The sequence below is a fragment of the Phyllostomus hastatus genome, unplaced genomic scaffold (assembly GCF_019186645.2).
Source record: "Phyllostomus hastatus isolate PE091 unplaced genomic scaffold, TTU_PhHast_1.1 phas_contig_17, whole genome shotgun sequence".
NCBI classification, from domain to species: Eukaryota; Metazoa; Chordata; class Mammalia; order Chiroptera; family Phyllostomidae; genus Phyllostomus; species Phyllostomus hastatus.
Window position 1 is genome coordinate 17,493,054 of NW_025333664.1, and position 12,689 is coordinate 17,505,742.

The following is a 12,689-nucleotide window of genomic DNA, read 5'->3' on the forward strand; positions in this document are numbered from 1 at the left end:
AACACTCTAACCAACTGAGCTACCCAGCCAGGGCCTGTTGCTTTTTTCTATTTTGTGCACAGATGGCTAAAAAGCACTCCATTGCTCAAGAGTTCCAAGCAGAGAATCTTTGAGTCTGTAATCTCTAGGTGCTTCCTACTTTTCTTGGATGTCTAGTCTGCATCCCCTCCTGGGTGTGCTTGACCATTTTATAATCCAGTGGTTCATATCCTAAACCAAATTCAAAGGCATTAAACAAGTAAACCTATTGTCTTATGCCTAGGTAAAACAAGTAACATTCATAATAAAAAGCCCAGGATTTGTGACTATGCTTAAGCCTAGTAAAGCTTTATTTACTTTTACTTTCAGCTGCCTAGATATAAGCAGCAGACCAAGAGATACTTCCTGAGTTGATTCTCACTGCTGGAAGTTTACCGAGACTGAACCCCAGTTACAGTGATTGTTAGGGATTTGGAAATGCCCTGAGAAAGAGCCATATTACCTATTCTTCTCAAATGGCTTCCTCTGGTCCAGGATTATTTTCAGAAGGAGGGGAAGGGAGGGAGAGAAACATCAATGTATGAGAGAAACAGCAATCATTTGCCTCTCGCAGGCTCTCAACTGGGGACCTGGTCCACAACCCAGGCATGTGCCCAGACTGGAAATTGAACCAGTGACATTTGGTTCACAGGCTGGCGCTCAGTCCACTGAGCCACACCAGCCAGGGCCAAGAGACTGCTTTTGAGGACATAGAAACATGTAGGTTCTTTTGCCTTCTATTTAGTACAGCAGTTATAGGAAGTTTCACAATATGCCACAGTCATTTCCAGACTCCACATCACCTCCTTTGATAAAGAGGATGCTTTCATCTGAGAACTCTGTACTTTTCTAGCTGTTCTTGTAATTGTAAAATATGGTTGCATTCTAATTCAGGTGGTATCCTTCTGGATTTCAGGTACCAGTACCCCACGATGGATGAGCTAGCTGAAATGCTGCCTCCTGTTCTTACCCACTTAAGGTCAGTTCCCTGTTCAGTTCTCTCACACATTTTTTGTGTACTTTCTACTATGTATCTGACAGAATAGTCACTACCACCCTCCCGGAGCTTACATCTTAGTGGGGGAAACAATTAACAAGTAAGCAAACAAATAATCACAACTAAAGTGCTATAAACGTCAGTGGAGATGGTGTGATAAAAGTAAAGGCAGGATCCACATAGATAAAGCTGTTACCAAACAGTAAGTGGGGTCCTGCTGCCCGCCACCACCCTCTAGGCAAAATTCAGGAGGCACAGGTTTGGTGATAAAGGAAAGGAGTCTTTATTCAAAAACAACTCAATTTTGGAAGAACAGCTTTCTGCATATATTAGTCACTTACAGCTTTAATCACTGAAGCCTATCAGTTAAGGCTGAGTTTTTAACCTGAGTTTTTCTAGCATTCCTCCTGTTATTTAAAAAGATTTTATTTATTTATTTTTAGACAAAGGAGAAGGGAGGAAAAAACATCAAAGTGTGGTTGCCTCTTGCACTCCCCCTACTGGGGACCTGGCCCCAGGCCAGGCATGTGCCCTGACTGGGAATCAAACCTGCGACCCTTTGGTTTGCAGGTCCGTGCTAAATCCACCAAGCCACACCGGCCAGGGTTCCTCTTGTTAAATTTAATTTACAAACTACAACAACGTAAGATACAAAAGCTACACAATTTTGGAAAAATGGCAGGCTTCTGCCTCAGAAGTTGTCCCCTCTAGAACACCCAAAGAAGAATAATCCTGCCACCCTCCACCAGGCCATCCCGATCCTAGGCTGTGCCCAGAGTTCCTTCCCATCTGTTAGAAAACGCAGGCAGCTGCAGCACGATCATCCAGGCATCCCTGAGGAAGAAGAAAGGCAGAGAGACCTATTTTAGAAAATATTTTATTTATTTATTTACTTTTAGGGGGGAGGGGAGGAGGAAGAGGGAGAGAAACACCAACTGGTTGCCTCTTGCATGCTCCCAGCTGGGAATCTGGCCTGCAACTCAGTTGGTTTGCAGGCTGATGCTCAATCCACTGAGCCATACCAGCCAGGCCTGGGAGCCCTTCTTTTATTTTAAATCTTCTGGCCCATAGTTACATGCGCTCTGGAGACATTCAGCTTCTCAGCCAATCCTACACTATTTAGCATTGCCCTGGGCAACCTCCTCCTCCTCCTCCCCAGTGATCTGATCAGATATCCCTGTATCAAAGCTGTTTGGGGTTGCCTCTCTAAAAAGATATCATCTAGTCTGAGACTCAGAGAGCCAGGGCAAGAGAAGTCCAGACAGAAGAATTAGTATGTCCAAAAGTCCTAGACCAAATGAGCAGGTCAGAGAAATATATGTAAAATTCAAGAAATAGGCAAGGACCAGATTACATAGGTCTCACAGATCAGGTAAAATTTTGGGATTTCATTCAAAAGAAAAAAAAAATGCTGAAGGCTTTTAAAGAGAGTGATAATCCAGTTTAGTCTTTTAAAATAGCCACACTAGATATGTAAATTGGTATCAGTAAAGCTGTTTTATGATTTTTTAAAGAGGATTACTCTAGCTGTGGAGAAAGTGGGTTCTAGAGGAATGAAGGAAAAAGCAGGGAGACCAGTCAGGCAAGGGGTAATGATGATAGCTTGATACTGTATGATGCGCGGGGGCAGTGTGAAGTTAACGGAGACAGATGGAAACACTTTGAAGGTGGACTCTATTGGACTTGATGGGTTAGACATGGAGGTGATAGGAGAATGAGCTGTCAAGTATGACCCCCAGGTTTTAATCATTTCATTCAACCCTTAAAATCAACTTAGAAATAAGTGGTCATATCTTTGTTTTAGAGATAGGGAACTAAGTGAGGCTCAGGAAGTTAAAGAAATTCGACCAAATTCTCTATTTGACAAGCATCAGTGCCAGAATTTGAACTCAGTTGTATGCCGCCCATTTTTGCCGTGCTCCCCCGACGTGAGTTAACCCTGTCCGTGTTTGTGTGTTTCATTCAGTGTGAAAAGCATCATTGGGATTGGAGTCGGAGCTGGAGCGTACATCCTCAGCAAATTCGCGGTAAGTACATGGAGGTTTCTCTCGATACCCCCGAGACACTGCCTAGACCAGCTCCTACTGCTGTGCTGGGTGACCAGGGACTGTTGTGCTTTTGGTGTCAGTTTTTTATCAGTTCTGTCAGCTCCAGATACAGGGTAGTATAAAGCCTTGCTTTATGCTTACAGCACCTGAAAAATCACAAATGAAGGCAGTACATAATCAATAAAAAGTAATTTTTAGAGAATAGTTATGATAGAATTTGGTACAGCCATTAAAATTTTTAAGAAGAGCTTGTATTGATGTGATTCATGTATAATACAACATTAACAAAGAATACAGACTCACATAAGTTTGGCATAGGAAAAGACTAGAAATACACCAAAATATTTATAGGGATTGGCATTGTGGGATAAGATAATAGGAAATTTCATTTTCTGCTTTTTATAATTTCTCTGGTTATCAAATTTCCTATCGTGTGCATAATCAGTGTAATCAGAGGAGGAAGAATAGTAAGCTAGAGAGTTTTCAGCTTACATAGAAATGTTTCTATTGATTTTTATTTAAGAAACATTTTTCAAATGATTCCTGGGTGAGAGAACATTTTGGGGGGGGTTATATCACCTATTCATGTGATTTGAAAAAAACTTAAGAAGCCCCTATTGAGTGTCAAATAGCCAGTTTAAGCTTTAGCAGCCCCTTATGCCAACTCACTCAAGGCGCTTCCCTCGGCAGGGAAGACCCACTGTGAGCTAATCAGCTGCAGACACACCAGGTGCCTTCATTTGCTGTGGAAATCTTTGTCTCCTCCATAGATTTGACAGCAATTGAAGAAACTGGTTTTCCAGGTGCTAAATCAGATTTAAAAACCTATTTTTTGTGTGTGTAGCCTCCCTAGCATATCTTCGAAGACTTACTTTCAAATCCGAGGCATTAAGACATAATAAGAATTAATTAACTATGTTCTAGTTATTTTTAGAACAATGCTGGGAGTGGAACTTTCATACTTCTTGTTTTTGTCTTCTGCTTCAGCTCAATCATCCAGAACTTGTGGAAGGCCTTGTCCTCATTAACGTTGACCCCTGCGCCAAAGGCTGGATTGACTGGGCAGCCTCCAAAGTAAGCACCAAGTGCCGTCTGTTGGCTCATGTCTCGGTCCCTTCTCACAGTGGCTTACCTGTTTTATTTTTCCCTTGAGTGCTATATAGTTAAAATCGAGAAGTTTTAAGTATACATCTTGTTGAATGTTTACGTTTATAATCACACCCATTCAGTCTACGGAATATTTCTAGCTCTTTTCTTTTTAAAATTTTTTTTAAACTTCACTTATTTATTTTTAGAGAAGAGGGGAAGGGAGTGAGAGAGAAACATCAATTGGATGCCTCTCACATGCCCCCAACTGGGGACCTGGCCTGCAGCCCAGGCATGTGCCCTGCCCAGAAGTTGAACCTGTAACCCTTCTGTTGTGGGATGAACAACCATCCCACTGAGCCACACTGATCAGGACTCCAGCTCTGTTCTTAATTAATACTTCCTCTCCCTTTTCCTAAAAATAACCATTACCCTGACTTCAAATACCACAGATGGTTTTATCAATTATATTCTCATATAACTGGAATAATAGAATATATATTATTTTGTTTATAGCTTTTTAAATTCATTATTGGCCGTGGCTGGTGTGGCTCAGTGGATCAAGTGCCAGCCTGCGAACCAAAGGGTCTCTGGTTTGATTCCCAGTCAAGGTACATACCTGGGTTGCAAGCCACCAAGTAGAGGGGTGTATGAGAGGCAACCACACATTGATGTTTCTCTCCCTCTCTTTTTCCCTCTCTCCCCCTCTGAAAGTAAAATAAATAAAATCTTTGAAGAAATATTCATTATTATCTGTCTCATTTTCGTTGTATATAGTTCTTTTTAATTGTTGTTTAGACTATTGTATGAATTCACAAAATGAGTTGTTACGTGTTACTATGAATAAAGCTCCCGTGCACATTCTTCTGCCTGTCTTCCATAGGCGTGCACATTCATTCCGTTTGGATCTAAGCCTAGGAGTGGTATTGCTGGGTCATGGGGCTATTGTCTGTTTATCTGTAGTAGATAACTTCCAGTGTTCCAAAGTGTTTGGCCAACTTACACATCAGCAACGCATGAAAGTTCCAGCTATTCTGCATACTGACCATTTGATAGTTCTTTTAATTTTTATAAAAGATGATTAGTTTTATTTGTGTAATATTAAGTTGTTTTTATATAGTGTCAATCACCAAAATAGCTTTTGTTATTAAAAAGCAATTTTTAATTGTAGCTTTTTTTTATTTTAAGCTATGTTTATGGATAAATAAAGCACAGTTTTAATTTGTATTTCCCTAAGGGCCCATGATGTCAAGCACCTGTTCTAAAACTTCTCGGCCATTTGACCTGACCTGTGTGGCTTAGTTGGTGGGCGCGGACCTGCTGGGCCCCAGTCAGAGGACATGCCTGGGTTGTGGGTTTGGTCCCCAGTCAGGGTGTGGACAAGAGGCCTCTCTCTCCTTCCCTTTTCTCCCTGGACCCTTCCCCTCTCTGTAAAAATAAAAATGAAAACTTATTGGTCATTTGAATATCATTTTACAAAGTGACTCTCAAGTCTTCTGCCCTTTTTTTTTTTTTTTTAATTAAATTGGGTTGCTGGTCTTTTTCCTATTGACCTGTAAAAAGTTCTTTATATATATTCTATGTATGAATCCTTTTTAAGGTTTTATTTATTTATTTTTTAGACAGAGGGGAAGGGAGGGAGAAGGAGAGAGTAGAAGTGCTGATGGGTTGCCTCCCTCATGCACCCCAACCAGGGACCAAACCCGAAACCCCAGCAGTGCTCTGACCGGGAATCGAACAGGTGATATTTCACTTAGCAGAAAGATGCCTGACTGACTGAGCCACACTGGTCAGGGCTACATATGACTCCTTAGCTGGGTACATGTAAATATCTTCTCCCAACCTGTGGTTTGCATTTTCACTCCTTTAATGAATGAAATGAATGAATGAATTACTCTCTTCCTTGAACCCAAATAGCTTATCTGTGTTACTGCTCCCAAAGATGTGTGTGGGTTGTACTGTTTGCTCTCTGAAAAATGAAGGTATTTGCTATCCAAATAGAATTCTATCTAAGATCTGTTGGGAATAGGAAACTACAGGATATGCTAATGACTTTACAAATATAAGCAATCCCAATAACAACCAGAGAGAAAAAAAAGGAGTAAGGGGGAAAGCATTATATCCCCATTTACATTGAATTAACCTGTGCCAAAAAAAAAAAAAATCACTGTTTTTAGGTTGGAAAGGAAGGTGGTTTTAAAACATTTTTTTCCTGCTGAAGTACAGATGTTATTAGTATGCTATTTTAATAAAAAATTATAGGTTTTAGATTAATTCAGTGATGTTATGAAGTGTCCCAGAGACAAATAACCTAAGCTTTCATCGCTTCCTAAAAGATGCTTTATGTAATAATCTCATTTTTAAGCCAATACCTACCTCCAAGTGCTTTTAAATGACTGTAAGTGTTTAATACACCAAAGAAGGCTTAAGGGAATCAACAACATAATTTGACTTGGGAATTTTACTGAAAATAGTCTGCAGATTTATACAGATTGCTGCATTTATTAGAGTATGTTATTGTTTTGAAATGAGAAAAATTAGGAGAAAAATGTTAAAAATGCAGAAACATTCAGTAAACATACCAGTTACCTCTCACTCCCTGAAACAAAAATAGCAAAAACTGGAAAAAAGAAAGAAATTTGTTTCTGTCTCTTAGATGACTTGGGAATGGTTGTAAATTGATTATTATTATCCATAAATCCAGTGTAAATACAGAAATACAGACAAGAATGAAGTAACTAAGAGCTGTGACTTCTTACTTTGAAGTTTTCAAAGAAATTATGACCCCATTTCTTCCAGCCACTAACATCAAATCAGTCTATTATTACCCTGGGAAGGAGACTCTTCATTTTTTCTGACTTGTTTCTTGTTCTCATGCCTCTTGAAACCACTGACTCGCGAAAGTGTGCGACGCCGAGTTGTGCTTTTGTTTGTTAAGGATGACACGTAATTAGTGGGGACCAATCTTAAGTGGACAGCTTGATAGATTTGTGCATATGCTTACTTACTCCCTTGACACAAAATTTTTCTTTTTAGATCTCAGGCCTGACAACCAATGTTGTGGACATTATTTTGGCTCATCACTTTGGGCAGGTAAGTGTCTATTGCAGCCTGGAGAGTTGTGTTTATTGGCTTACATGCAAAGAAGGGGTGCCTGAGAATTTACCTGATCCTAGTGGGTAGTACCCCAATGCAGTGGAGACACACATGGCCCAGGAAAGTCTAGTCTTAGAGAAAAGGTAACTTGATACCACGCAGCTTTTGGCATTTGGAGAGCAATGAGAGAGGGCAGCCAATCCCCCCGCCTCCAACACACACACACCCCTACCTGTTCCTGTGAGCAGTATGCCATCTGTTAATGTTTGACAACATCACATGCCTTGCCAAACATCTTTAGGGCCATCATGTGACCTGGGAAAGGCTTCACAGGAATAGAAATTTCAGAGAAAAAAGAAACCAAGAAACGTTAATGTTAAAAAAACCTTACAGATTGTCTTGTTCAATCCCCATGTTTTACTGGTGAGGAAACTGAAGTCTCCAGAGGAAGAACAGTTACATGGATAACTGTTGAGTAAGAGAGGGAATCCCAGTTTTGCTTTGTTTTGTTTTTCTCAGAGACAGAAGTGAATTGAATAATACAGTTCTGACAGCAATTACAGTGTGTATATTTTCCACACCACCAAGCAATTCTTAGATAGCAGCTGAGTTTCCTACAGTTCATCTCAGTTACGACACTGTCTGCCTGGAGGGATCATCAGACCCCACAGGTGAAGGGCTCGGCCCTGCAACACCACCCCGCTGCCTGCCACCCTAACTTCAGACACCCGTCGCCAGGCCAGCTCCTCACCTTGCCTCTGATGCACCAGCTCTAGATCAGAAGTTCCAGCAGCCCCCTCCTTGGTTTTGCCAGAGCAGCTCACAGAACTGAGAAATATTTTACTTTCTAGATTACTGGTTTATTTTTAAAGGATATAACTCAGGGATAATAAGATGGGAAGAGATGCACAGTATGTAGAAAGGGACATAGAGCCTCCATGCTTCTTCAGAACGCACCCCTCTCTCAGAGCCTCCTCATGTTCACCAGCATGAAGCTCTTTGAGCCTTGTCCTTTTGGGGTTTTTTTTTAAGTGTTGATTTAGTTATTTTTAGAGGGGGGAAAGGAGGGAGAAAGAGAGGGACAGAAACATCAATGTGTGGTTGTCTGTCACGTGGCCCCCACTGAGGACCTGGCCTGCAACCCAGGCATGTGCCCTGACTGGGAATCGAACCGGCTACCGTTTGATTCATAGCCCGCGCTCAATCCACTGAACTGCACCAGCCAGGGCCCTTTTGGCAGGGCCCTTTGGGTTTTCACAAAGGTGTCATTCCTGTGTTGATTGATTAAATCATTGGCCAATGACCACGGAACTGGATCTCCAGCCCCCTTTTTCCCCCCCAGAGGTCAGGGGTGACTGAAGGTTCTAACTCTCTAATCACTTGATTGGTTTCCCTGGCAACCAGCCCCCCATCTAGAAGTTACTTAGGAGCTATCCAAAAGTCACCTCATTGATACATTTATTGCTCTTTTTACTTTGAAAATTACTAGTGTAGGAGCTCTGTGTCAGAAACAGGATGTACATCAAATATATGTTTCTTATTACAAATCCTCTGGCCTGTGGAAGAGAGAGAGAGTAAATGAGCAGTGAGGTTGGACAGCTGCGAGGTGTCTGCTGTGGAGAGATGAGGAAAAATAGGCAGGAGTAATGCACCTTCAACTGTAGTCTGTGTTGTAAAGAAAATGGCAGGAGGGAGAAAACTGGCACTTACTGAGTCCTCATAATGTGTAAAGCATTTTGACAAGTCCTTTAAGGCACAAACTCAGTTATTTTTCACATGGTTCTATTAGACTTATTTTAAGGTGGAGAAACTGAGGGCCAGAAAGGCGGCATAACTTGCCACCATTATCCAGCTAGCATGTTGTTTGAGTCTAGGTCAGATTAACTCCAAGTTCATAGTCTTTTTTTTTTTAAGATTTTATTTATGTATTTTTAGAGAGAGGGGAAAAGAGAGAGGAGAGAAACATTGATATGCAAGAAAAACATCAGTGGAGCCAACCAGGGACCTTGCCCACAGCCCAGGCATGTGCCTTGACCAGGAATCAAACCAGTGACCTTTCAGTTTGCCAGGTGACACTCAACTCACTGAGCCACATCAGTCAGGGCCATAGTCTTTTATTTAGATTATATTTTATCAAAGTTACAAATTCATATCTTTCAGAATAGAGAAGTTCTACAGGGCTTAACACAAAGAATCTGCCACACACTGTATTTCCAGCCTCTTAGATTCTTTTAGCTGTTTTGGGCTCACCTCCATATTGCTTTCTCTTTGATTGAGGTGTAATTTACACAAAGGGGGAAAATCATCAGTGCATCTTAGTGACCTTTTATGTACGTGTGCTCTCATGGAGCCGCCGGCAAATAAAGATGAGAATATTTTCATCACCCCAAAAAAGTTCCCTGTTGCCTATTCCTACTCACTAATACCCTTCCCCAAACAAGGTATTCGTTGTTAATTCCAAAGATTAGTTTGCCTGTTCTTGAACTTCGCGTGAATGGAATCACACAGTGTGCACTCTTCTGGATTTGGCTTCCTTTTCGATATATTGTCTTTGAGATTCATCCATGGCATTCTGTGTATTATTAGTTGATTCTCTTTATTACTGTGTAGCACTCCTGTGAACATTTGGGTTATGTCTAGTTTTGGTGGGTGTTGTTTGTTTTACTCTCATGCGTAAAGCTGCTATGAACATTCTCATACATGTCTTTTTGAATATGTGCACTCATTTCCTTTGCCTACCTCTCCAAATATTCACATACTTCTACTTGTTGAGTTTTTAGCTGGAGACATTATCTGTTGGCTTTCCATTTTGGAAGATGATTTTTCCATCGCTCCATCCTCCCAAAGTAGCGTAACTTGGATTAGCTCAACTTCCAGCATTTACACTGTCATGCTATGTAAATATTATTCAGAGCTGAGCCATGACTGCTTTCTTTTTCTGTCCAGCATTTCTCCTTTGCCAGCTGACAGTGCTAGAATTTATGAATAAAGAATATGGGACAGACACTGCAAGGTGACAATGCGAGGAAGGCACTTCCTTTCCAGGGTCTGGCCCTTTTTATTAATTTAGCACAGGAATCAGGGTTGGCATACAGAGGGCCTAGTGAGACTCAGCAGTCACACTTTCCATCCTGTGGGCTGTGAAAGCACACACTGGAGAACATTTAAAATAAATTATTGTTAACTAGTGATGGTGGTTAATCTCTCAGAGAGGTGAAGGAGGACTCCAGAGGGTCTAAAAGTAGCTGCTGCTTCTAGCCTGAGGGAATGTGGACACTGAAGGAACTAACTTAGCTGGGCCTCTCCCACCAAGCTGGGGAGTCGGGCTTCTTCGAACAGACAACCACTCGTGAAGAAATTTGCAGGAGTATGAGGGCCATCGCTGAGCCTTCGAGCCACTTACCAGATGGGGGAGACATTTGTCTAAAACAAGATCTGCGCTGCCGCAGAAGCTGCAGTCGGATGGGGACAGTGTGGGCTGAGGGTGTAACTGCAGCCGGTCTTGTGAGGGTTCCTGACACCTTGAGCTGCTGGCTCCTGTGCTGAATTTTAAAAAAGGACTGGCAGAGGGAAGATGTTTGTGCAGGCTACCTTCTGTAGTACGAAGAATGGGAGATCTGAGGCTGAGAAACCAGAAACTGATGACTGGCACAGGTGCTTTTCCCAAATGGCTACTGATCCCTGGCTGGCCTCCGTATTTCGTGAGGGTGGATCGCTCAAAGGCCTGTGTGCACCGGGTCAGGCTTATCGCTGTAGGCAGTCAGACTGGCTGTTTCCTTGGGGAACCCCTGATGTCAGCACCTTCAGATTTTTTCTCTGGGATTAGTCAGATTCCCCAGATTAATTTTGAGATTATACCCCAGACATTTACATTAGTATTTTTGGACCCAAATGCAGAAAAAAGACTGAGGGCTTCAACATCCGGGCTTTAAAATTTCATTAAACTCTCCTGTTTTCAGTGTGGTATATCCACTGCTGCCTGAGCCTGTGGTCTCCGTTTTATCATTTCCAGGAAATTAACCTAAATACAATTAATGTTTGCATATTGATTTTATATCCTTCAACCTTACTGGATTTTTATTAGTTTAAATTTTTTTGTGTGGATTCTTTAGGATTTTTCTGTATACAGGGTCATGTTATCTGCAAATAGACATAGTTTTACCTCTTCCTTTCCAGTCTGGGTACCTTTTATTTCTTTTCTTGACTAAACAGAGTTTTCTAGGCCCTGACTAGAACCTCTGGTACACTGTTGAGTAGAAGTGCTGAGAGTAGACATTCTTGTCTTGATTCTGATCTTAGAAGGAAGCATTCAGTCTTTCAATATTAAGTATGATGTTAGCTGTGTATTTATCATAAATGTCCTTTATCAGGTAGAGGAAGTTCTCTTTTATTCCTGGTTTGGTGGATCCTTTTATCATGAAAGTGTGCTGGGTTCTGTCAAGCACTTTTTTCTGTCTATGAAGATGTATGTGTTGCCCCGGCTGGTACAGCTCAGTGGATTGAGCACTGGCCTGCAAACCAAAGGGTTGCTGGTTCGAGTCCTGGTCAAGGCACATGCCTGGCTTGCTGGCTGGATCCCCAGTGGGGAGTGTGTGGGGGACAACCACACATTGATGTTTCTCTCCCTCTCTTTTTCCCTCCCCCTATCTCTAAAAAGAAATAAATAAAACCTTTTTTAAAAAAGATGTATGTGTGACTTTTGTCCTTTATTTTAATATGGTGTATTACATTTATTGTTGTTTTTATGTTGAACTAACCTTGTAACCTTGGGATAAATTCTACTTGCTCATCGAGTGTAATATAATCCTTATTATATGTGATATTTGGTGTGCTAGAATTTTGTTAAGGATTTTTGTGTCTGTATTCAGAGGAATACAGACTACTGGTCTGTAGTTTTCTTATAATGTCTTGGCCTGGTTTTGGTATCAGGGTAGTACTTGGCCACATAGAATGAGCTGAGAAGGATTACTGTTGATTCTTGAAATGTTTGGTAGAATTCACATTGAAACATCTGGCCCAGAGCTTTTCTTTATGGGGAGATTTTATGTTACTAATTTATTTTTTTTAAAGATACTTGCTTATTTGGAGGGGGGGGCAGTGAGAGAGGGAGAGAGAGAGACACATCAGTGTAAGAGAAATGTTAATCGGTTGGTTGGTAGGTTGCCTCTCATACGTACCCCGACTGGAGACTGAGCCCGCAGGCCAGGCATGTGCTCTGACCAGGAATCAAACTCAAGACCTTTCGCTTTGTAGGATGACACCCAACCAACTGAGCCACACCAGTCAGGGCTGTGTTAGTAATGTAATCTCTTGTTATAGATCCAGTCAGATTTTAAAATTTCTTCTTGAGACGCTTTAGGTGGTTTGTGTCTTTCTAGGAATTTTTCATTTCAACTAGGTTAGCTAATTTGTTGACGTAATTATTCATAATATCTCCTTAATAA

At 41.3% G+C, this 12,689-nt stretch overlaps 1 protein-coding gene across 4 annotated transcripts in view; it reads left to right on the plus strand.

Moving 5' to 3' along the window:
* NDRG3 (NDRG family member 3) overlaps nt 1-12,689 on the plus strand; it is a 65,202-nt gene that overhangs the window by 37,761 nt on the left and 14,752 nt on the right. For all 4 annotated transcript variants that reach the window (XM_045833291.1, XM_045833292.1, XM_045833289.1 and 1 more), the window contains exons 6-9: nt 935-997; nt 2,982-3,042; nt 4,051-4,137; nt 7,186-7,242. In XM_045833291.1, the coding sequence (XP_045689247.1) occupies nt 935-997; nt 2,982-3,042; nt 4,051-4,137; nt 7,186-7,242 (268 nt within the window). The remainder of the gene's footprint in view (nt 1-934; nt 998-2,981; nt 3,043-4,050; nt 4,138-7,185; nt 7,243-12,689) is intronic.